The sequence below is a fragment of the Paramisgurnus dabryanus genome, chromosome 6 (genome assembly GCF_030506205.2).
Source record: "Paramisgurnus dabryanus chromosome 6, PD_genome_1.1, whole genome shotgun sequence".
Taxonomy (NCBI): Eukaryota; Metazoa; Chordata; class Actinopteri; order Cypriniformes; family Cobitidae; genus Paramisgurnus; species Paramisgurnus dabryanus.
Genome location: NC_133342.1, coordinates 12,109,417 through 12,136,337, shown reverse-complemented (window position 1 = coordinate 12,136,337; position 26,921 = coordinate 12,109,417). Strand labels below are relative to the sequence as shown.

The following is a 26,921-nucleotide window of genomic DNA, read 5'->3' as shown; positions in this document are numbered from 1 at the left end:
TTGTACTATTGTAAATACTAAAGTACTACATTATTATGTGTGAACGTAATTATTTTTCATAATTAGTCCCTTGATTCTGTGTAAAAAGAATTACAAATAAATGAACATTTAAAGGGTTAACCAATATTTACGCCATCTAAAGGTTTACCATTTACATATAAAATTGACATCTGTCAAGGTCATCTATTTGTGGTCCCCAACTGAAGCCCTTTAAAATCACTTTAACACCTTTATGCCAAGCCAGCATGTGAATGCTAAATGATAAGGCTTAAAATGATACGTTTAATGTTTAGTATGCAGTTTTGTGACACTACAGAGGTATGGGGCCGTGGCCATATGGCATCGTTTAACTGATGCATGTTCCCCTCTTTAGTAAACTGAGGACTGACATTAATAACTGCTATTCCCAGATCAGGACACTAAGAAACCAGCAGTGGGAAACCACAGTCTTTTTGTCATTGCTGTCAGCCCAAGTAAATTTTTTTGAAGAAGTGTACATGCAAAGGATCTCAGCGCCTCCTACGTGTAGATATGTAGATGAGCAGAAAAATTACCAATTTGAGGCTATTTTTGAAATTAAAAGCCAATGCGGCAAATTTTATGCTTACTAATATTAAAATGAAATATGGTAAAAGGCAACTCAGATATGCAGCTGACGATAACTTGGGCAGCTGTGGTGGTGGTGGTGGTAATATCTTTTTGTGGAGTAGTGAGTCATTTCCACTACATTAAATGTCCTGGCAGCCCACACCTCTGCATTCATAATGACATCTTTCACATTGACTTGATGCATTATGAGCTTTCTCTGCTTTGACCAGTTAGTATTCACGTACCGAGCATTGTCACCCCAAGTCATCACATTATGGAAGGCGGCTGTGTGTCACACCAGATGAAGAAAGCAGCGGCTGAGATTTGTTGTTCACGTCAGCGTGGATGTTTGTGTACTGGAGAATGCGTCATGACTTTGCCATGTGAGTCATCAGATATATTGTTAGGCTCTGGAAAGAGACGGCCCCTGCTCACGTCCAATCAGAGTTCGGGATGAGCCAAAACAAGGACTTGTCTTTGTGTCTTTCAGCATGTATTTGCGTGAGTGGATTCTAGTGAATTTCCCAAAGACTGGAATCTGGTTGATACCAAATGATAGTGCCAGGAAGCTCCATGTGTGTGGATTAAACAGCTATCACTGAGTAAACAAACTACTGATCCCAACCTGGAGCCACTTTTTGTAAACCATAACATGTGCAGACAGTGAGTTCACTTGCTTTTGTGCTGATGATGCACTTCTAACCCTTAGTTCAACTCTTTACACAGCATCATCTACATCTGGACAACCATATATCAATATTACACATTGATTATTGATTTTGTACAGTTTAACATGGCACTATTTCTTTGCACATCTAATTTTCAGGTGGGTTTTCTGAGATCCATCCATCTGAAATCTGCGCATGAGAGAAAAAACGCTGCCAATTTTGGTAAACAATTCACTGACGCATGCCGGATGACTAATATTGTGACATCATGAGAATAATTGTGTCTTCATTTAAAGAAATGAAACGGCACACAAGCTGTCGTCTATGAGATGCTATAGAGCCCTATAGGGATGCCATATGACACGGCAGTGTAGTTGAAGAATGATGAAGATGCGAACAGACTTGTTAGACTCTATCTCAAGAAAAAGGACAAATGAAATCATTGTACATTTATCTCTTGAACAGGATTTAATCGAAATGAATTTGTGAATAAAATAGCTTATATATACTGTTAATTTATACAAGTACAATAAATAAGCAATTAAAACTGTTGATATATCTAACAAAAAATCATGCTTGTTTACTATAGTATGTACCCTGCATCAGTACTAAAAGTGCTCCCATTGCAACTGGAAGTATAAGTCCTCCACCTAGTGGTAATAAGAAAATACAGTAACACGTTCTATGAAGCCTGTGTATGAAATACGAGGTAAATTTGTTTTTTATTGTGCTTTCTGGTACACATTGAAATCTATTATGGCCTGGTTTCACAGAAAATGCTTAAAGCCTGATCCCAGACTATAAAGGATATACGAGCTGTCTTAAAGGGATAGTTCACCCAAAAATGAAAAATCTGTCATCATTTACTCACTTTCATATTTTTACAAACCTGTATAAATGTCTTTGTTCTGATGAAGACGAAGGAAGATATTTTGAGCAAAGATTTAAACCAAACCGATCAGAAGCCCCATTGACTTCCATAGAAAAAGAATACTGTGGAAGTGAATGGGGCTCATGATTGGTTTAGTTTTAAACTTTGCTCAAAATATCTTCCTTCATGTTTATCAGAACAAAGAAATTTATACAGGTTTGTCACAAAATGAAAGTGAATAAATGATGACAGAATTTTTTATTTTTTTGGGATGAAATATCCCTTTAACTAAAAACAACTTAATACGTTAAAATACATCAGTGCCATTGTTTTGTCCCAGGATGAACACTAGTAATGTTTTTCTAAGGAACATTCATAAAATCTACTTAATTGTCAGTGAAACCAGGCCTTTATCTTCTTATAAATAACCGTGTCCACTGTTATAATAGTGTAATATAATTCATGATTATACGCATCTATGATTAGGGTGGTCCTTATTTTTCAACTTTTAAAAGTTCATGCTCTCACCCCACCAATATATTTGAATAAATAAATCTGGCACATTTTTTTCAATATTAATTAATATTTAGAGGTTGCTCAAGACCTTTTAATTTTAACACATTTGCGTATTATGTGAAACTTTGTGCTAGCATGTATAATTGTTTAATAATATATACTTATGGCAACAATGGATTATTTGACCATGCTCCATGCAATTAAAACTCTAGTTTAGTTGTGATGTCTTTCAATGCAAGAAAGCTACAATGTGAATGAAGCACAATAGACAATATACACTGAGACAATGGCTGAAGCAACACAAAGCAAGTCCGCTATATAGTTACTCAGAAGAGACTGAAATAACTGGAACAAAGTTACCCTCCGAGAAGCAAGTTTTATGTGTGTTCTGCGTTTTTAAATGGTACAGTTTTTGCAAAAATATGTGATTTCGGAAATATTCAAAGGCTTTGAGCAACCTCTAGAAATTGTAGGAACAATTCAAAATCTTGCATAGTGTGTTTTTATTGATATCCTAACACATTTAGGGGGTGAGAGTTGAACATTAAAAAAAAATTGACACATTATAAGGACCACCTTAATGTTGATACTTTGTTTTAATGTTGATATTTTGTTTTAATGTATTTTATATATACAGTACTGTGCAAAAGTCTTTGGCCACCATGCTACCATTAGATTAGTTGTTTTTGCATTGTATAGTGATCATATATAATTATTTCTGTCTCTTTATTAGAATACAACCAGAAAATACAGAAAATGTGTATGTAGTATTAAAAACAGTATAAAAGTATAAGCTAAAGTGTCAAATATTTACAGTAAACTCCCCTTCCACTTGAGCAATAGCAGGATCTCTTAATAAAATTAAATCCTAATTTCTAATTCTAATCAAATGACTTCAAGACTTCAGTCTCCTCAAAAAAGCTCAAAATGTGTTTCATGCCAAGAGAAGTCACACTAAATCCTGACTTTTCTGTATTTTCTGGTTGTATCTTAATAAAAGAGTGAAAAATAAAAATGGATGCTTTGCTAAAACAACAAAGCTGGTGGTGGTGGTGGCCTAAGACTTTTGCACAGTACTGTATATATATTTACACAGATAAGAGAATTGTATACTTGATTATAGCTGCGGTTTACATTAGTTCATAAGAAAATACAAATAAACTTAAGTTATGAATGCATTAGGAATACTATCAAGTATTATAATTATAATGCATTATACAGGCTTCATGGAAAGCGTCACTGCAAACACTCCTGTACATAGATAAAGAGCAGAGTTTCAAAAACAACAATACAAACCAAGCCAAACCTTCAATATTTTATCACATTTTCACGTTAAACAGTGCTTATCTGGACAAGAAAAGTCCTATAAAACAAGACTCACATTCAAATTCAAAGTGTTCAGCAGTTTGACAATACGATTGTGATCTTCATTCAATCATCCAGACCTGATCATGTGATCAGAGCTTCATTAGTCCAGTGATTAGAGACATTTCTCTCCATGAATCACTTGGTGGTGGAGAGCAATTTATTAAAAAACTAAATATTTTAAAGAAGAATGTCCTTATTGGCATCTCATGCATAAAGAGTTTTAAGGTAAATGCAACAACTTTGAGTTGTCTTCAGATGGCACATGGTTCGGATTGTTACACCTCATCCTCATTGTCTTCCTCATCCGGCAGTATTCCAGGGCAAGGTTCCATGGTTACAGCGACACCCATTCCACTGCGGCCAATAGGCATGTCTGTTAGATACGTCCATACATTACTGCATGGACAGTAGTACTCCACGCTGGATAAGAAACCCTCTTGATTGAATCCACCTAAAATTGAATAAAGTACAGATTAAAAAATATATTTCACACATTTTTATTTGAATAATCTATCCATCCATCAATTCATCTCACCTAAAACATATATTTTGCATTGGAAGATGGTTACTCCATGTGCACTGCGGCATTTGTTCATACAGGCCATGGGTTCCCATACATCTCGAGTTACATTATATCTCTCCGTTGACTTGAGCTGGGTTTGACCATCGTAGCCACCAACTGCATACAGGCAAGTATCCATACACACCAAGCCTACACACAGAACAGAAATCAATAAGTGTTCATGTTATATTTCATATTAAGTAAACATCCGAAATAACGGAAAAATAATACACATAAGTGTACACAACAAGCATTATTTCAATACATATATATATAGCAACAGACACATTGCTAATGATAAAGAATTTTTTTGATATATTTACAATAGGGTATTCACAAAATATCTTCATGAAACATGATCTTTACTTAATATCCTAATGATTTTTGGCATAAAAAATCGATAATTTTGACATTACAATGTATTGTTGGCTATTGCTACAAATATATGCCGGCGACTTATGACAGATCACATATTGGATACATCATGTGAGGGTTCATGTACAGTGCAATATATTTACCGAGTCCACTCCGAACAGTGTTCATAGGTGCCACATGCTGCCACGTATTAGTGTCTGGTTGATAGCGTTCTGCTGTGTTCCATCGATTATCTCCATCAAACCCCCCCACCACATACAGATGGCCACAGCACGTGGCAACACCGGCCCCCAGTCGTGCCACTGACATAGGTGCCACAAATGTCCAACGATTTGTTTCTGGGTCATACCTGTGAAAACAATTAGCAAGAAAGCCTATCAAACCAAGTAGTTGTTGACGAGAAAATACACAAAAAATTCTGCATTCTTTTAATGGTTTGGAAAAGTATGGATAAACATAAACGTTTTGTAAATCTGTAAAATGTCTTAAAAATAGGCACCAGAGCAATGTTTGTGGTAACCGTGGGATAAGAGGAATAATTGGCTCTGGTCCTTTGAATTATTTGAAAATAATGCACACCCGCGGTGTAACGGCACGATGCATTATCACCTTGGGTGTGCATTATTTTCTTATAATTCAACGGCCCGTCGTATATTATTCCTTACTTAGTACATGCTAACCTAAACCACACAATAAAAAATTCTGGGTTATTTTCAATGCATACTCTCAGAAAAACGGTACATTAAGGTACAAATGCTGTCACTGGGAAGGTACCTTTTCAAAAAGTAAACTTTTGTACCTAAAAGGTACATATTAGTACACCTTAGGTAAACACCGGTACCTTAGAGGCACATACAGTACAGTACTGTTACCTCAAAGGTACACATCTAAATAGTAAATATTAGGATCTTTTTAAAAGGTAATGTAATTTTTTTCTGAGTGCACAGTGCTGGGCCAAAAAGGGACAAACCCAGTCGTTCAGTTAAATTAACCCAGAAAATGTTTATATTTGACCCAACAATGGGTTAAAGCAACTCAGCATTTTGGGTTGTAACAACCCAGCATATGTTAAATGGGTTGGATTTGTTCCTTTTTTGACCCAATGTTGAGTTAAAAATAACAGCATTTTTAGAGCGTATGGGTTCAAACAACAACACTTTATTTTTAAGTATATTGAAATCAGTAGTAGACTTCTTTTTCAAGGGCGCACGATCGTGTAAACCTATGCATCACGCATCATGTCAAAATAAGTGCCTGCTGCAGAGGTTTTTAAGGGGTTTATGATAAAGGGACACTCGCGTTTGCAAGATACTCACTTAATCTCATGCGTAATCCAAGTTTAGCGTTAAATTAGTGTCTTGGGAGTATTTTGTGAACGTGAGTGTCTCTTTTATCATAAACCCTTTCGACATGTGTGCAGTAGGCACATATTTTGACATGACGCATGATGCACATAGATTCACATGACACACCAACACATATTTTGAATTTGCGCCCCTCAAAAGATAAGTCAACGGCCATCACTGACTGAAATCCTTTGAAGTAAATTGTATTACGCTGTGGCTGTTTCATAGCCACTCATGGAGTTCTCAGCTTCATTCGAGTATCAACTTTATCTCAATTTAACATACAGTAAATGTATAGAAATGTAATGCGGATGGCATAGCTAAGTAATTTAGTTAATTGAAATAATTGGGACATTAAAGGCACACAAGGCAAGTCTGAGTATTATTTCTCTACTAGCTCCCCCTAGTGTCTGGGAGTAAATGCGTTCTATATCTAAGACTATACGAGACTGAAGGACACCGGGTCGGATACAGCGAACTTGCAAGTGGGGTATTCTTCCTACAGACGGTAGGGGCGGGCGAGAGAGTCTTCATTCGTCATGTAATGAGTCATTTAACCATATACCGACTTACGAAGATGATTTATTAACATAAAAATGCTGCCTTGTGTCCCTTTAAAGAAATTAATTTGTGTTTTTTTCTGGTTGTGATATGACACACTATCACACCTTTATGAATATCTCAAGTCTTTTCACTTATACTTTGCTATCAAAATGATCAAAGTAGTATCTTAACTGTAAGAAATTCCTTATACTTAAATTTCTAAGTTTAAAAAACAACTTAAAATTACAATTCATTTCAACATACTTGATCAGTGAGGAGTTGCTATAAATAATAAAAATAAAGTTGAATTAACTTAAAGGATTACTTCACTTTCTTAAAACATTTTTCTTGATAATTTACTCACCCTCAATGTTGATGTCTTTCTTTGTTCAGTCGAGAAGAAAGTTCATTTTTTGAGGAAAACTTCCCAGGATTTTCTCATTTTAATAGACTTTATTGGACCTCAACACTTTACAGTTTCAACGCAGCTTCAAAAGACTCTAAACGATCCCAAACGAGGCATTAGGGTCTTATCTAGCAAAACATTTGTCATTTTCAACAAGAAAACAAAAAAATATGCACTTTTAAACCACAACTTCTGGTCTTCCGCGGCCCGTGTGACGTGCAAGCGAGACCTCACGTAATACGTCATCGCGGCAAAAGGTCATGGATGACTTGCGAAAATACCGCCCAGTGTTTACAAGTATGGAGAAGAGGACCGTTCCGACGTTGTTGTATGTTGCATGATAATAATTCATGTTGATTGTTTAAAATGGTCTGCAAATGTGTGTTTCATATATAATACATGACCTTTCGGCGTGCTTACGCAATTATGTGAGGTCGCGCTGGCACGATACACGGCCTGTGGAGGATGAGAATTTATGGTTTAAAAGTGTATATTTTTATATTTATTGTCAAAAATGACAATGGTTTTACTAGATAAGATGCTTATGCCTTGTTTTGGGATAATTTAGAGCCCTTTGAAACTGTATTCAAACTGTAAAGGGTTGGGGTCCAATAAAGTCTATTAAAATGAGAAAAATCCTGGAATGTTTTCCTCAAAAAATGTAATTTCTTCTCGACTCAACAAAGAAAGACAAACATTTTGGATGACATGGGAGTGAGTAAATTATCTGGATTTTTTTTTAAGAAAATGGAGTAGTTATTTAAAATGTATTTTTTATCATTTATAGCAACTCCTTACTAGTTAGTAAAGAAAGTTGTAATTTTTAAGTTGATTAAACTTAAAAATTTAAGTACAAGATGGAATTTTTACAGTGTAGAGTTAAATAACATTTTAAGCCTGAGCCATAAATAGCACTTGAATCATAATGACACACAATTCCTAAGAGTTGTTATATGATCAACAGAAATGTCACAATTCAAAAAAACCTTCAGCGAGAGATGTTAAATATATCCTGCCAACAATGCAACATCTCTATTAAAAAGCTTGCGGAGAGGGCTACTGTTACTGACCCAATAGTTTCTATGTCCCAGCAAAACAGGCACACACTGTGTCTTAAATTTCACACAGCTTTGAAATTTCAGATGATCTACTGATGCTCATTGTTTAAATTTCCATCAAGCTCTAAATTGAATACATGCACATTCTCTCTCCGACATTCCTGGATTAACTTCTCACGTTGAGCTGCTCACTCAATAGGTTTTAGGCCTGAATAAATCAATCTAAATGAAAGCTTTTTAATCATTTTATCAAAAACAGGTTCACTGTAAAAATAACTGCTTAATACAACTCATTAAAAAAGTCTAAATATTTCAAAACGGCAATTTGTATTCTTATTAAATATTACAAGACTAATACGATACATGTACGTACAATTTTAGCCGTATTGTAGGTGCAATGTGTACTACAGATTTGTTTTATTTGATTTATTAATGTAATTGTTCACAGTAATGTGCGTAAAATATAATCTTAATCACATTTAAGCGTAATTTGTAGCAATGCTGTTTTAATTTAAAAGTGTAATGAAGGTCTTATCAAGCTGTAATCATTGTTAGTTAGAGCATCAACATAATTACTTTTGCACGCCAGACATTTCCCCAAACAAACCTTTGATAAATGCGTTTCAGTAGCCTTTCCAAAGTAAATATAGCAACCGCCTTAGTTATCACAACACAATGAAGTCCTTTGTAGGATCCGTCACATTTACATGCGCTGTATAGTACTAAACAAAGAGCCTTGTTTTCACAAGGAAATCTGAATTGACACTTTATGCTTATTGACTGGTTAATGTATTTAAAAAATGAACATTGCTACACCTATTCTATTCTGTATCTATGTTTTTTCTTCGAAAGCCCATACCTGACTCTTATCTGTGGAATGTATGTTATGAAACTTGCCTGAAGCTTGTTAGTCAAGTGAAACGTCTCTAGAGTATAAACCGAAACAGTCTCTAGTTTGACAAACATTTTGTACTTGATAAGCAACATATCTAGTAGTGTGTAACATAACCGTTTTGTTCATATTTTGCATGTATTGTTCTCCTCACAGCCAGGTGTGGTAAACGACCTTCGGTTACTATAATACAAGCTCTATCGTTTTGATCTGTCACTATGCCCCGCGCTAATGTTTTGATTCGTATGTATAATAGAAAGGAAATACAAAATAAAGAGGAAAACCCCTACAGTGTAAAGCAAACCTCGACACAAAACCTTTTTGAGTAGTTATCTTCCTGTTCTTAGCCTCACCTCTCAACGCTGTTGTGATGTGTAGAGGCATGCGAACCCCCTACGGCATAAATGCTCCCGTCAATGACCCCGACACCCACTCTGTTTCTGGGCGTGTTGAGAGGAGCCAGCTGGGTCCACTGGTTAGTCATGGGGTTGTAGCAGGACAAAGCTCCAGACTCGGTGTTGTTCTGCAAAGAGAGGTTACGTCCTCCGACCGTATAAAGAAGGCCGGACAACACGCAGGCCCCTAAGCCGCTACAAGGAAATCCCATCTCGGCTAGCTTTTGCCAAACATTCGTCCTTGGATCGAAGGCTTCCAAAGAATCCAGGGAGTGTTGCCTGTAACCCCCTGCTACGTAGATGAGCTGATTCCCGCGATGAGGAGCTGGGGGCAAGGGTTTTCGGAGAGCCATGTCCTGAAAGATCTTGGATAGGAAGTCCTTGCAGGAGTTGGCCTTGCTCAGAATGGGACAGTGCTGCAGCTGCCTTTTGAGGAAGGTGGGCGGCAGGGCGTAGATGTGGACCGCATTGAGGAGGGCATGGAAGTATTGGGCACGGGTCTCCACATCCCAGCGGACCCAGTCGATACAGGCCTTGTAGATCTCGGACTCACAAAGCACCTTTATGCTGTCTTGACTGATCAACTCCAGCAGCTGACAGTGGGACAAACTGAAGAATTCCTCCTCTTTGGTTACCTGTGACACAAGCATAGCATAAAGAGGCATTTAGATCAGAAAAATATGCTAAAACAAGTCTACAGGACTATGTTTATGGCTAAATATGCTTGAAAATCTGAATATTATTATACAAAAAATAGTTTATTCAAAAAATTTAACTGTGTGCTATCATTTAATATGAACCCAAAAAAATGCAAGAAAATTTAGAACAAGCAGTATTTATTAATCTTAGTGCATGTTAATTTCAGCATTTACTAATATTTTTTAATCAAAAGTTGTGATAGTTAAGATTAGTTAATGCAGAATGGAATAACATGTACAATTGACAATAACATTATCAAAGATTAATATACTATTGCATATTATTAGTTTACATTAGCCAACAAATACATCCTTATTGTATAGTTTTACCATTAATCTCATTATTAAGCTTGAATGTGTGTTTGCATATGTGTACATGCAGCAGAGTAAATCCAGCGTTAACCCTTAAAGGCGAAGTGCACGATTTCTGAAAACCGCTTTGGAAAAGGGAGTCGGGTCGACTACCAAAACACTTGTAGCCAATCAGCAGTAAGGGGCATGTCTACTACCCCGACATCGTTGCCTGGGTTGCATATGTGTGGGGCGGGTCTATCAAAAGAAGGTCCAGATTCTATTCTATTCTATGCGTGTTTGCTTAGGTGATTTCAAATGTCATGATTTCAACTATGTCAAATGCATAGTTCGGGTGTAAAATAATATCTTTAATTTATTAAAATGTTCTGTAATTTATTAAAATAAAATATGTAATTTATTAAAATTATCTGTAATTTATTAAATAATATCTGTAATTTATTAAAATAATATCTGTTATTTATTGAAATAATATCTGTCTTTTATTCAAATAATATCTGTCATTTATTTAAATAATATCTGTCTTTTATTCAAATAATATCTGTCATTTATAAAAAAAAATATATTTGTAATTTAGTCAAATAATATCTGTCATTTATTCAAATAATATTTGTAATTTAATCCAATAATATCTGTCATTTATTCAAATAATATCTGTGATTTATTCAAATAATATCTGTCATTTATTAAAATAATATTTGTAATTTATTAAAATATCAGTCATTTATTAAAAATAATATCTGTAATTTATTAAAACAATATTGTTAATTTATTCAAATAATATCTGTTATTTATTCAAATAATATTCGTAATTTAATCAAATAATATCTGTCATTTATTCAAATAATATCTGTCATTTATTCAAATAATATCAGTCATTTATTCAAATAATATTTGTAATTTATTAAAATATCAGTCATTTATTAAAATAATATCAGACATTTATTAAAATAATATTTGTAATTTATGAAAATAATATCTGTCCTTTATTCAAATAATATTTGTAATTTATTAAAATATCAGTAATTTATTAAAAAAATATCAGTCATTTATTAAAATAATATTTGTAATTTATTAAAATATCAGTCATTTATTAAAATAATATCAGACATTTATTAAAATAATATTTGTAATTTATGAAAACAATATCTGTCATTTATTCAAATAATATTTGTAATTTATTAAAATATCAGTCATTTATTAAAAAAATATCAGTCATTTATTAAAATAATATTTGTAATTTATTAAAATAATATTTGTAATTTATTAAAATATCAGTCATTTATTAAAATAATATTAGTCATTTATTAAAATAATATTTGTAATTTATTAAAATAATATCTGTCATTTATTCAAATAATATCAGTCATTTATTCAAATAATATTTGTAATTTATTAAAATATCAGTAATTTATTAAAATAATATCAGTAATTTATTAAAATAATATTTGTTATTTATTAAAATAATATATGTCAATTATTCAAATAATATCTGTAATTTTTTCAAATAATATTTGTAATTTAATCAAATAATATTAGTAATTTATTAAAATAATATTTGCCATTTATTAAAATAATATCTCTCATTTATTCAAATAATATTTGTTATTTATTATATTGTATCTGTAAAAAGTGTACACTCTAAAAAACGCTGGGTTATTTTCAACCCAGCTTTGGGTCAAAAAGGCTCGAGCCCAGCCTTCACAGAACCTTTTTATTTGGAGTTTGCATGTTGTCCTAATGTTAACGTGGATGTCTTTCTGGTATGCCAGTTTTCCCCCACAGTCTAAAAACATGCAGATGAGGTATGAATTCAAGTTAATAAATTGTCCTTAGTTGTGTGCTTGTCTATGTCTGTAAATGCCCTGCAATAGACTGACCATCTAGGGCAGGGTTCCTCAAATCCTACTCTGGTGGGGCGGTGCCCTGCAGAGTTTAGCTCCAACCTTGATCAAACACATCTTAGCAAACTAATGTCTGCATAATTACTAGAAAATCACAGATGTGTGGGTTTGATCAGGGTTGGAGCTAAACTCTATAGGGCACCGGCCCATCAGGGTAGGAATCAAGGAATTCTGATCTAGGGTGTACCCTGCTTATGGCCCGCGAGTCTGTAATAGGCTACAACTGTCTAATGACCTTGCATAAGCCATTCTGGATAGATGAATAGATGGATGTATGGACTATTGGGGCAGTTTAAAGTAAGGTGACTAAATTCTCAAATAACAAGGAACATGTCGTAGTTCAATGGTTAAAATATCCTTAAAAATGTATTTGTTATTGTCTATCACTTTACAATCGGGGACAAAACCCTTTTGAATCTTTTCATCTTTTTATTGTTGTGGGTTTATGGAGAACCGAACACCAAAAAACGGGACTGTCCCCAGAAAACTGGGACATCTAGTCACCTTAGTTTAAAGATCCAACAGTGTTAGATAAACATTCTGGGTTGCTAAAGACCCAAATATGTAATAATGATTGGTGAAACATCTTAGACATAAACATTTCTTGGGCAAACTATTCCTTGAATGCATTTCTAATTATTTGACAGATGGATAATTTATACGAATCCATATCCATCTGCAAAGCAGACCAAAGCTCCATTGACATATCAATTAGCAGTACAGCTCTTTCATTCACAGGGAAACTGTTACAGGTCAATGGCTCAGTGCAGTTACTTAGAAGAGCACTGCAGGTGGCAACTATCGATCTCCGCCAACTGACACTTCAGGAACTAAAGGGCACGCACCTCATTGAAGTGACTGTTGATGTATTCTCTTGTACGAAGGTGTAGCTCTGTGCAACCGATCTCCTCAGCGAATCTCGAGAGGCCAATGACGTTAGACGGGTCCAGGTTTTTCGTGAGGAAATCACAGCACGCTTTGGCCACCTCTTCCATCTGAAATCTTATGGCGGTCAGGAGAACGTGAAGGACGCAGGTTTCTCCCACCGTGATGCGTGAGGTGTAGGCGTAGTCAATGAGGCGGCTGATGACCTGGGGGCACACGTCCTTTAAGGTGACCTCTGAGGCGTGGCATTCTTTGAAATTACTGGTAAACATGGCTTTGAAGTAAGGACTGCAGGCGGCCAGTACCAGTTTATGCACCTGGGGAATATAGACAGTTGTTCGTGACTGAAATAGTTAACATAGCTAAACTGCTGAAAGCTCCCTCACTTGTACGTCACTATAAGAATACCTGGAAAGGAAATCACATTTCTCTGAAAACCCAGCTTAAGTATTTTTTTGGGATTTACTGTTTGCTACACTGTAAAAAGTGATTTTTTGACCTTGTAAATAATGGAAACATTATTTAAGTATGTTTTACAAGCAAATAGTAGTTTGTCTTTTTACTTAAAAATGGCATGTTTAATTCAGTACATTACTTGCAGTTTCTTTGTCATTTATTGTTCTAAAATACGTATGTAAATTTAAATACAATCTCCTAAGTAATATTTACTTATTGTTCGCCATCTAATCAAATCACACCAACAAATGAACAACTCAAGTAAAATATACTCAGTACAGCAAGATAATTGATGCGCATGCGTATTTGACTTCGAGTCTGAAGTGGCGCGGACAGAGGAAAGGAAGGGAGACTTCAGGACGGCTACTTTGAATTTTACCACGGTAAGTTAAATTATTAATATGCTTATTAATTAATTGAGGTATGTTTGGTAAAAGTGTAGAGTTATTAAGCTATCTGCAGTCCCAGTGGTTTGTGCCTATTGTTTCCTTTTATCGAGTTACAGATGCTAACAGTGTTCATGTTTATGTTTTTGGATAACAGATTTTTGGATAACGTTAAAACGTAATCTTAGTTTTGTTTTGTTAAACACATGGAGTTTGGGATTTGCATCCGTTATTAGCAAACGCGATCTCTGTAGAAAACAATTGTCTTAAGTTTTATATATAACGTTAATCCTGTCAGACGAATATTTTAAAAACATCCGCGCAAACCTTGCTCGAGGCTTTGCGTGTCGTGGTCGAGCATTCTGTCCCAGAAAAGTTCGAAGTGCCGAAATGTAATAATCACCCTGTTTTTCGCGTATTAATCACACATGATTAACCATAGGGTACTTTTTAAAATGCACGTGTACAAGACAAATATTATGAACTTTATTTATATTGTTTACCTATACTATTGGCTATGATAGGTAAGTTATATAGAAATCGATAAGGTGTTGCACACTTTTGCAATTACACAATGCTAAATGCTTGTTTAGATAAATGTTAATTACTTAACAATCAACCTTATTTAAGTTGTAAAGCCTGTATTTTATTTCATGATGTTCTTTTACTGACCAACATCCACTTTGCACGTGGTTGATATCTACAAGTAGTTGGAGATTCTAATTTGTTAAAAGATATATGGGTGTTACTCTTGAGTAAAAACGTTAGTGTAGTTTAAAATATTATCATAAATGATTCAAAATGAATGTCATGAATGACACCGGCAAATTATTAATGTTTAATTTACATAACTGCATAACCACAGTCAATGAATTGTTAAGGTAAGTTTAGTTGTAAGCATACCTCATGTCAGTAAGATCAGTAAATATATTTACAATCGTTAAAAAAAAAATATTTTCTGACGTGAACATTTCTTACATTCTTTTACAGATATTTCACCCACTATTCAAGCTAATGCAAGGTAAGTTGGCAATACTTTATTACAGCACACCTCACAGATATATAGCAATAAGTATGCATTCACATGTGCATCATTTGTTTACTGTAAGTACCAAAGCATGAGGTGGTTATGTAAAAAATGCAGCTTTCAGTCAAACCGAAGACTACTGTACAGCTATCAATACACTTAAGTGCATCCAACTCTAATCATCACTTGATTGTGTTACATTTTATTTTCTTTGTTTTAGATAAAAAATGATTTCAGACGAATCACCACAATTTCCTTGGAGCGTACATTCTTGTAAAAGCTGGACTTCTATACCCCAAAACTCCTGGCTTTGTTTGAGATGAGGGTTGGGGTTGCTGGCATAAGAATTAAACATTTGCTGGATTCACTGAGCTAGGTAAAATGTAAATGTTTTTTTACAATTGGGAATTACTTGTGTGATGATATGCTGCTTCCTGACTCTGTAAATATGTTATATGTAGATGTATACACATTTAATGTTCATTGCATTTTCCTTCTGTGTTTAACAGCAAGAAGATAGCCTTGAAGACAGGTGAGACGTTGTGATTCGCTGCCTCCTATCTTTCCTGGGAGAATCAGCTAAGGAGCTCATTGAAGACCACCAGGTAGTACAGTTAAATTAAATTCAAATTTATTTGTATAGTACTTTTTACAGTGTACAATGTTACAAGGCAGCTTTACAAAAACACAATGTTGAATGATCAATAAATTGAAACAAATCAAAGAAAAAGAAATAATCAATTAATAGTCTAGTGCTGACTTTGTTTGAAGTCCTTGCATGGCCTGGTGTCATCATTGCACAAGTCTTGGATCATCTAATGTCTTACTGGGAGGCGGGGTCCAGATATGGATATAGAATAAGTGAAGCAGCTAGCAGTTAGCTGGCTACATACACAGCTACATCCATTTCTATTTTTCGTTTATTTTGGATGTAGACAGTAGTGGTTTGACTGATATACTCTATTTGTGTTACGTGTTCTTTTTATTCCTGAGCCATTAAACCGTCTACAAGGAAATCTTCCATAATTTTTCCTTTTGCTTAATTTTTCTGCATATTTGAACCCTATCAAGCACTGACAATGATGCTAAGATCCATTTTTTCATACTGAGGATGGAACATTTTAAATCTTATACACCATTGTTACAAAACTTAAAGAACACTCAGTGATGGTCAAGAACGCAGCACCATACATTTAAATGTCAGGTGTATGTTAACTTTTGGACAGGATTACCAATGTAAATTGTTATGTTGTTTATATTTCTTTAATGTACACTAGTCAACATTTGAAGTGGATCAAAACCTTTTCTAAAAGTTTTCTTAAAAACCAATATCCAATACCCGTTCTTGTTTTAGGACAAATTTGGTGAATGTTTTTGATCCACTTCAAATGTTGACTACTATATATATTGTCTTTAGAAACCATTGTGTAATGTTTCCCAAAAGACAACAATTTACACCAATTATAATTTCCAGAGGTTTACACCCTCCTGACTATAAATGTATATAGTTATCTTTATTAGCATCATGTTTCTTTCTACTGTAATAATTGCGTATGAGTCTCATTGTTGTGTTCAATGTAAAAGTATAACTTAACATCATACAGTTACTGCTGAATACTGTACAGTATTTTAACCACTTTGCAATGATTTGTGTATTTCACAGGATATCAGCAGAGACATGATTAAGGATACCTTATTCAGTCATGTCATTAAAATCATCGTACTGAGCAGATTTGTGGAAGAAGATGCCGGTATGTCTGATCTCATCATTGTCATTGAGGGAACTGAGGTGCTGGTGGGATGTAAGAATCTCACAAATACATGTCTTTCACTCACAGGCTGCATTTACTCCCTAAACTTAAGCTGTCCCCCAAAGCTGAGAAACACATTTGAAGTGTTTCAGAAAATTTTTCTTGGGTTAGATGCTTTTTAAATTTTCTCCAAAGGTTAACTCTGCATAGAAAGCTTCTAATGTAATCTGCTAGTTGGGCACTACTTGCACTTATTGTACTGTTTTTTTTTTTTTTATTGTTTTGTTTTATGCAAGAAATGTTGTTCACAAAACAACTTCAACTACATTACTATTTAACATAGCCATTCTTATGCATTTTAAGTAATACTATTCTGCTGAAGAATAATTATTTTATTTGATGTCTTTTTTCACTTAATTTAATCTAATTGAAATTAAAATAAGCTAATGAAAGGCAGCTACTAGTTTGACTATTTGCACATTTGTTTTTGATATCTGCAACTGACATTGTTGTAATGTTTATGTTTAAATGTTTATGCATTTTAATGGACTGTGTGGTTTACTGGAGTAAATTCACTATAGTGAACCATAAAACTGATGGAGTTTTACTATTTGTTTTATTTCATGTTCCCATATTTAAGGAATCTTATAGAAATAAAAGTATTCAAGTAAAATGTATGTCAGTGTTATTTTATTGAACACCATTTAAATAAACAACATCAAGTAATGTTAAAATATATTAAAAGTAAAGGTTACTCAAAATTTTAAATAAAATAACTAGGATCATTGTGTAAAAAAATAATAATTTATAAGCATTACTTAAGTAAAATATATAAACAAACAGTCAATACAATTTACTGGAAAATTCCAAGTAAACTTTACTTGAGATTTTCTAATGAAAGCTACAGTTCCTTGTGTTTAGTTTTTACTTGGGAATGCTATTGAAATTACTCACATTTTCTAAGTGAAAAAACTTTCCTAACTTTTTTCAAGTAAATTCTACTCCAAATTTTTTTCAGTGTACATAAAATCATCCAACATTATGTTAAAAGGACACTCCACTTTTTTGAAAATATGCTCATTTTCTAGAGTTAAACATTTGATTTTTACTGTTTTGGAATCCATTCAGCTGATCTCCGGGACTGGCGGTACCACTTTTAGCATAGCTTAGCATAATCCATTGAATCTGATTGGACCATTAGCATCGCGCTCAAAAATAACCAAAGAGTTTTGATATTTTTCCTATTTAAAACTTGACTCTTCTGTAGTAACATCGTGTACTAAGACCGATGGAAAATTTTAAGTTGCGATTTTCTAGGCCGATATGACTAGGAACTATACTCTCATTCTGGCGTAATAATCAATGACTTTGCTGCTGTAACATAGCAGCAGCAGGCACAATGATATTATGCAGTGCCTGAAAATAGTCCCCTTGGTAACTATCAATAGCAGGGGACTATTTTCGGGCACTGCGTAATATCATAACTACAGAAGAGTCAAATCTTAAATAGGAAAAATATCGAAACTCTTTGGTTATTTTTTAGTGCAATGCTAATGGTCTAATCAGATTCAATGGATTATGCTAAGCTATGCTAAAAGTAGTACCGATTTTAGTAGAGTAGTACTTTGTTTTGAATTTATTTTTCTAACCCTATAAGCCAATAACCCTTATTTTTGCCAGCGGTAAGCACCTCCTGAAACAAAATCACATGACTGTACTTGTTGTTCATTATTACAATCAAATGCCTTAACATGTGCTAACATAATTCTGCACTTGTAATGAGCACAATTTACCTTTGTGATCTGTAATTTACACTGGCATTGACACCATATAAAATTAACTATAAAACCAACTTGAACTTGTTTCTTCAAGGGCTGATGCTGGAAATATAATTATGGTACTCTAAGAGAAATACTGATTTATATCATTCTCCATTAATCATCCCTGGCTCAAGGTGCAGCAAAAATGTGTTTGTTTACAGTTGTTTTTGTTTTGTTTATGTGGTGTTACTGTTGGTGCAGAGGCAACATATTTTTTGTTATCAAATGGCACTGATAAACGTCCTTATTTTGTTAACATAATTAAGGGTAAGTCAACAACATTAGCATCAGTCAGCAGTATTCAGCCACATAATAATTACCATGAAAGGGAGACTTGTGCTGCATCCGAAATCAAATACTTACTATATATTAGGTGAAAATCAGTAAAAACAATGTTGCTGTAGTTATGCTGCGGTTTGCCATTAACTTACTATAGATGTAAATTTATGTTATTCACTTGCAATAGTTTGTTCAAAGTTTAATAACTATAAAATAACAGCCTCATGCAAAGCATTCTGGGAAACAAAAATCCCTTATCAACCTTTTAATTTTTTTTCTTCAGATATGGGTTCCCAAAATGCTTTGCATAAGGCTGTTATTTTAGTTGAATTCTATACAGATAAAGACTTGTTAATGTTTAATTGTATTTAAATATTTAACAAACTGTTGCCAGTAAATAACATAAATTTAAATCTACAGTAAGCTACTGGCAAACAGCTGAAAGTAATTTAGGGTATATTACAATTCATTCATAGTATTCGAAAAGCACCAGGCGTAAAGTACCCGGATAACCTACTACTGTACTTCCGGCAAGATTTTGGAGTATGCATTAGATCAGTGGTTCTCAAACTGGGGTCCGGGGCCCCCAGGGGGGCTGCGAGATGGTGCCAGGGGGCCCCCAGTTTTATGACATTTTATAAAATACATTAATTTATCATGAATTCTGTGAAATTAAACCTATAAGGCATCACTACTTGTGTATAATTTAACGTTTTGTTTAATTAAAATGTGAAGTTTTAGAACTGTTTTTTGTCATAAATTTTCTTTGGGGGGGGCCGCGAAGGAATGCACCATATACAAAGGGGGCCGCACGCTGAAAAAGTTTGAGAACCACTGCATTAGATGGACACTTTACTATCCTGTAAGCCCCCGGGAGATGAGTCACCCAACAAAGAAGAAGAAGAAGAAGAAGAAGGAGAGATGTTCCCTATAGTATGAATTAATTCGGACATACTACATCCGCCATGTTGATACATCACATAAAATATGTAGTCACTACAAGTTAGGGACAGCTGTTTAATATATGTATTTACATTTGAATAAAGCTACGTTACAGCTTTCGGACATTTTTAATAAAACAACGCCTCTCCTTCTTCTTCTCCATTTGATAACTTCTCTCCTGGGCCTCATGAGAACGGCCCTGTCCCAAATGGCTCACTTCATGTAGACTGTCGGTCTCGTGGCCTTGCACATTCTCGCTTAGTATACGAGTCCCTGGGGTGTCCCATCTGTCATTTTTATGCTCCGAAGTGTGCTCATCAGTGCCCCCTTTGCACCCTTGATGTGGTCTTCGGCGAAGCCCACACTGCTGCAGGCTCCACACACATTACCAACCCAGAAGTCCTTGCAAAAGAGCCATCAGACGACGGATTGGATAAGTTCACACCATTTCTCTTTCTATTCCCGGCGTGACGCCTGAGTCTGTCCCAAAATACAACTCCGGTGTGTCCTCGTGGACTCACGTCAAGGGTCCCTAAGGTCTGCACAACATGATGTCATCAAAGTGTGGATTCTGAGGAAGTTCACAAGTACGGAGTGTGCCATTCCATTGAATAAACACTTTGGGATTTGACAGAAGTAGTAGGTCATCCCGGTACTTTTCGACTACTGTTTTGCGAATATTATGAATTCAGACATACTTCTCACCTCGCCTACTGCAAATGCAAATACATCTATTAAACAGCTGTCCCTTGCAGTGATGCAGTCAATGTATAAACAAACCCGCAATTGACCAACGTTGTCAACTAACCTGCCCGCAACTCGGACTGCACAAAAAAATATACTTTTTATATATATATGAGAAAATTTATATATATATATTTATATATATAATTTTTCACATTTTCTAGGTTGATAGAAGCACTGGGAACCCAATTATAGCACTTAAACATGGAAGTCATATTTTTATGCCATGGTCCCTTTGAAATAGTTAATTGGCATCTTTATTTCAAACGACCCAATCAACCACGACCCGAATATCATAAAAAATCTTTTGAATGACTCGTAACAGTGGATGACCATAGGCACCTGCTCATTTTGGATCAACCCACGCATCACTGGTGGTGACAGGAGAGAAGTTATCTAATGCAAATACATTTATTAAACAGCTTTTCCCTTGTGGTTAAATTGCACTTGTTTCACATAATTCCATATAACGACTAACTTGTTACTTGTAGCATGTTACTGTATCAACATAGCAGATGTAGAACGTCCAAATTCATTCATACTATCCATATTCATACTATACTATATAGTACCTACTGTTTTAACGGTCAATGAGTACACTGTTAAAAAAAACTTTGCTGCCTTAAAATTTTTTGTTAAATCAACAAAGATTTACAAGTCATTTCAATAGAGATGAGTTGTCACAACTTATAAAATATAGTTGAGAAAAGTCAACTTAATTTTATAAATTATAACAACTCATCTGTAGTTATAACAACTCATCTCTAGTCTACTCTAATAGTAAGTTGAAATGACTTGTAAATCCGAGTTGATTCAACAAAAAATTTTAAGGCAGCAAAGTATTTTTTACAGTGTAGGTACTTCATCTAATTTAGTACCTACTGTCACAATATTTGATTTCAGATGCAGCAAGGATCGGGACATATCAGCCAATGTCAAATGAATTTGTAACTATTTAACAAAGTAGCTTACTCATACAAATTCGTAGAATGGTGCAAAATAATATGACTATTTGAAATAATAGAGAATAGGGAAACAATCTCACTGGGGCAAAAGCAGACTATACAAAAATGTATGAATCATACAAATTCATACCACACCGTAAAATAGTTACGAATTGGTGTGAGATTGTGTATACACCTTTAAAATGCACCTTTAAAGACGACCTCCGTACCGCTCACCTTAAAATCCGCCATCTTATCCTTGTATGTCACGTGTAGAACCACGTCACAGAGCATCTCGTGATTTCGAAACTCATCCATGATCTGCATGGCCCTGGACGGATGACTTTCAACAGTGTAATCCAAGTACCCATGACCCCTCATGGAGGGCACAACAATAGCGGAAAAATCCTCTTCTTTGATGGGTCTCCTCTTTTTTTGACATATCATTCTCCTAAGCAGGAATATCACTGATATATGTAGGAAATGGATGGCGACTGCAGCGTTATAAAGTCTAGATCCATCCACGTGTCATAAAGAAATTCTGACACAACTGGTGATCGCTTAAGGATAGAGAGCCATGTTTCTTCTGTCTGGTTAAAAGTCCATCATACGAAAGATTGTTCTCTAGCCACGTTGGCATCGTTGAGATATCCAGCGATGTACAATAATAAAAGTGTATCACTTAATCCGGTACTTTAAATACTCTCCATCTTTTATAGATGGGGGCTTTTTTTAAATGAGTTTAGTCACATGCTTCAAACGTTTTCATCCACGGCAGTCAGGACTGAACTTATACAACAATGTGAATTAAACGGTTTCCTTCTGAGATCAGTGTCCTTTTAAATCCTGTGAAAAACAGAGATATAGCATTTAAAAAATATACCTTGCACAACTAAGATGATTGAGAAGGTTGTCTTAAATCTAAAACTAAACAGGAAATACATGCAACACATAATATACGAAGAACACAGCGGCAATGTTACACAAATCCTGCAGAGGTGATTTTGTATGTACTAAAAAAAACTATTAACAGTCTATGCTGACAGCTGATCAAAACTGTCTGAGTCACGTTTCACTTCCTTATTGTTTGACGGATGTCAAGCAATCTTTTAAAACACACCAGCGAAGCCACACCCTTTATCAAAGACGAACAAGTGACTTCCTGCATAATGCAGCCAATACTTGTGGTTCAACAGGAATAGTGATGTATAAAATGCCTGAAACCTTTGTTCACACTAACATGGTTCTCAGTGAAGTCTTGATGTTTATCAAGTCTAGATGTGGTTGTTAACCAGAAACCATTTTTTTTCACGGGTTATGTAACAGCTCAGACTTGCATGTCATCTTTATTCCTTGTGAGACTTTGTATCACTGGTATTGCACAAACCCGACCGTTGGAACCAGACCTATTTCCCTTGAAATCCAGCTTATCATCAAAAGACAGTTCTGACAGCTTATTTTGGAAATAACAGACAGAGCCCCTTTAAATGTGGCCTAAATCTCCTATAAAGGCTCATTGTGCTCTCATATACCATACTGTAAAGTTTTAATACGATGAAGGAGGGGATTAACCATTAACTTAAAGTGTTGGTCTATTTCACAGAATCAAAGTAAATAGAAGTGGAACAGTTGTGGTAGGTGCTGCCAAGTAAATGTTTGTCTTGGTTAATCCACCCATGTGTCACCTGGATGATCATGCAATAACTGGAAAAGTCACCCCCTTCCCCAAAAAACCTTTCCTCCAAATGTTTCTTTATCATAAAACACAAATAAACTTTTTGATTTTGTACTGTATTCCAAATCTTCTAAAAAGATGATTTATTATACAGTATAGACATTTAAATTATTGGTAATCTTCCCTTATCTTAAAAGGACACTCCACTTTTTTGAAAATATGCTAATTTTCCAGCTCCCCTAGAGATAAACATTTGATTTTTACTTTTTTTGGAATCCATTCAGCTGATCTCCGGGTCTGGCGGTAGCACTTTTAGCATAGCTTAGCACAATCCATTGAATCTGATTAGACCATTAGCATCGCGTTAAAGAAGAACCAAAGATTTTTCAATATTTTTACTATTTAAAACTTGACTCTTCTGTAGTTACATCGTGTACTAAGACCGGCGGAAAATTAAAAGTTGCGATTTTCTAGGCCGATATGTCTAGGAACTATACTCTCAATCTGGCGTAATAATCAAGGACTTTGCTGCCTTAACATGGCTGCAGCAGGCGCAATATTTTTACGCAGAGCCTGAAAATAATCCCATTGGTTACATTCAATAGCAGGGGACTATTTTTGGGCACTGCGTATCATCGCGCCTCTTGCAGCCATGTTACAGCAGCAAAGTCCTTGATTATTACGCCAGAATGAGAGTATAGTTCCTAGCCATATCTGATTCATTATGCTAAGCTATGCTTGAAGTGGTACGGCCAGACCCGTAGATCAGTTGAATGGATTCCAAAACTGTAAAAATCAAATGTATAACTCTAGGGGAGCTTAAAAATCAGCATGTTTTCAAAAAAACCGTGGAGTGTCCCTTTAAAAATTACATCAATACTTGCATGTCATACAATGTCAGCATGACATAAATAACTATAGCTCAATTGGTAGAGCATTATAATAGCAATGCAAAGGTCATGGGTTTGAACCCTGGGGAGCACACATGCTGATTAAAAGTGTGTAGCTTGAATGCACTGTGATTTGCTTTTGATGGATGGATGATAGATAGAAAGAACATATTTGTCTTATTACTGGCAATTAATGGTAATGGTTTTGATACACTGTAAAAAATGCAGCATGAAGTTAAAACAACTTGGTTTTGCAAGTCAATTCAACCTAGAATTTTAAGTTTTGGCTTGCGATAAGTCAACATAACTTATAAAATCACATTTAAATTGTTTAACTTTTGTTTTTAAGTTAAAAGTAATACAAATGTTGATTTGACAAAAATGCTGCATATTTTTTACAGTGAGAATTTTGGGATTGCAATTATACTTACATATAATTCATACAATTACAATGAAAAGATGCACTACTCTCTACTAAAAAAGAACACATTTATTTTTGTATTTTTAAATGTATTTTTTCTGCATATCTCCATTAAAAAATTCCGTGGGTCCTGAGATAGATTATACCTGTCTAAGTTGGTCGCGTAATAAAAAAGTTTGGGAACCACTGATCTAACTGATAACTGCAGCATGACACATTTTTATTGCCCTGATAAAGAGCCAGTCAGACTATGAGCAGTCTGAAGGGTGTTTATGGCCAGAAGCAAGTTATGAATCATGAAGACAAACACTGGGTGGAATAGCTGGGTGGTGATTACCAGGCTGATGGGAAATGCTTTGTGCAAATTTTGTTATTGGTCTGTTTGCATATTGGAGTGATCTGTCAGTTTTGAAGAAAAGAATTAGACATGCTCATGCACACATCATCAAGAATGCAATGCAGTTGAAGAGATAATTTATGATAGTTTAATTATGGGGATTAACAATAAGGACGGCTCAGGGAATGTGACATTTTTAAATGTGACTTGTCATGTTGTCATTTATAGCTGTCATGAAACATGGACTTAAGTTTATAATACAAAATAGGGCTTCACAATAATTCGTATGCGATAGTCAGTGGTTCGTTAGTAGTAAATCGCCATCACCTGCTTTCAGATGGAGCAGCATTTACTACACTTTTTTAAGATGTAAAATAAATTGGTGTCCCCAGCGTACATATGTGACGTTTTAGCTCAAATTACCATATATTAATAGTTTATTATAGCATGTTAAAATAGCCACTATGTAGGTGTAAGCAAAAATTAGCCGTTTTTGAGTGTGTCCTTTTTTATGCAAATGAGTTGATCTCTGCACTGAATGGTAGTGTCGTGTTTGGATAGTGCAGATTAAATGGGCGACATTATTATAATAAGATCCCCTTCTGACATCACAAGGGGAGCCGAATTTTAATGACCTATTTTTTCATATGCTTGGAACTGGGGACCCAATTAAAGATTTTCATGATATGTCCCCTTTAAAACCATTTTTACTAACCAAAACACTTTAGTTTTTCCATTAGCTCAACTGGTAGAGCATTGTGTTAGCATTGCAAAGGTCATGGGTTAAATCGGCAGAAAATGTGTAAAAAAAATATTTGGAGGATTTACAGAAAATTTTTAATTATTTTTACTTTTTGTAAAGTAAAAAAACATTACATAATGTAGCTGTTTTTCAATAATGCAAAATTGTAAAAAGCGCTACAGAATTTTTTTTCTTTTACTAAAAAGATAACAAAACATTGCATCCAAAACTTAAAAAACTTGTAAAATGTTTAGTAGTGAGTACAATAACCACAAAGCACAAAGTCCACACAAAGCAACTACAGACCTGATTGGGTCAGCATAAAAAAGCATTTTGTTTAGATAAAATCTCTTACTGTACAGCACTTTAGTTGTTATTAGATCACATACCAAACATTGCGAACCCTTCGCCGCGAGATGCGCATGGATAAAACAAAAACCATCAACAAGTCCGTTTACATCAACTTAAACCTGTCAGGTAAGCGAAAGCATATAAAATGACATACACAGAGATAACATTTTTGGAAACATAACTTGCACTATTCAGTTTATATTTATGTTTTCATCTAAAAAAAAAAGAACTTTTATGAACTGATATTTTATGAACTCTTACATTATCACTTCTGTAATTGCGCAACGTGTCGACGTTTAAGATAATGTTGATGCGCTGAAAAGCAAAAACGACGGTTTATATTGTAATTTAGCCTAAGTGGAGCGCGCGTTTACCCTGCGCTCTGTTCTCCATCCATAGTAATGTAACGCAATCCTTTACTAGTACTGTACACCCACTTAATACTTACCTCATATCTGGAACCGGCGACAGTTTCCCACATCCACTGTACTCGCGTCAACCTGCACCCTATATAAAGACTAATAAATGGATTCTCCTCAGCGTATACACGGGGTTGTGTCAGTCGGCGCTTAAAACGTCAAAGTACAACACAAATCGAAAGTTTATCTATGTTGTGTGGCGAACCTCCTCCGTCTTCCAGCTGTCAAAGACTATGAAGCAAGCGGGCGCGACGGTGCGTACACGAGCGCGGACTCGCTGGCGTCTTGCCAAACTCACACAGCGCGACTGACAACAGTAGAACTCTACAGAGGCGCGTACACGCACGCGC

At 34.9% G+C, this 26,921-nt stretch overlaps 1 protein-coding gene and 2 long non-coding RNA genes across 3 annotated transcripts; 2 read left to right on the top strand and 1 right to left on the bottom strand.

Annotated features, from left to right (window-relative positions):
• LOC141282295 (uncharacterized) lies at window positions 1–2,682 on the top strand. Its single transcript, XR_012336819.1, has 2 exons — window positions 1–1,251; window positions 1,415–2,682. It is a non-coding gene; the product is annotated as an uncharacterized lncRNA (long non-coding RNA).
• keap1a (kelch-like ECH-associated protein 1a) lies at window positions 2,429–26,921 on the bottom strand. Its single transcript, XM_065266953.2, has 7 exons — window positions 26,601–26,921; window positions 21,974–22,582; window positions 13,348–13,704; window positions 9,547–10,223; window positions 5,092–5,297; window positions 4,547–4,723; window positions 2,429–4,462 (listed from the first exon to the last, which is right to left on the bottom strand). The coding sequence occupies exons 2-7, from the start codon at window positions 22,181–22,183 to the stop codon at window positions 4,287–4,289; spliced, it is 1,803 nt and encodes a 600-aa protein (XP_065123025.1). The 5' UTR covers window positions 22,184–22,582; window positions 26,601–26,921; the 3' UTR covers window positions 2,429–4,286.
• LOC135747165 (uncharacterized) lies at window positions 13,942–17,633 on the top strand. Its single transcript, XR_010531717.2, has 5 exons — window positions 13,942–14,226; window positions 15,220–15,250; window positions 15,477–15,632; window positions 15,766–15,861; window positions 16,920–17,633. It is a non-coding gene; the product is annotated as an uncharacterized lncRNA (long non-coding RNA).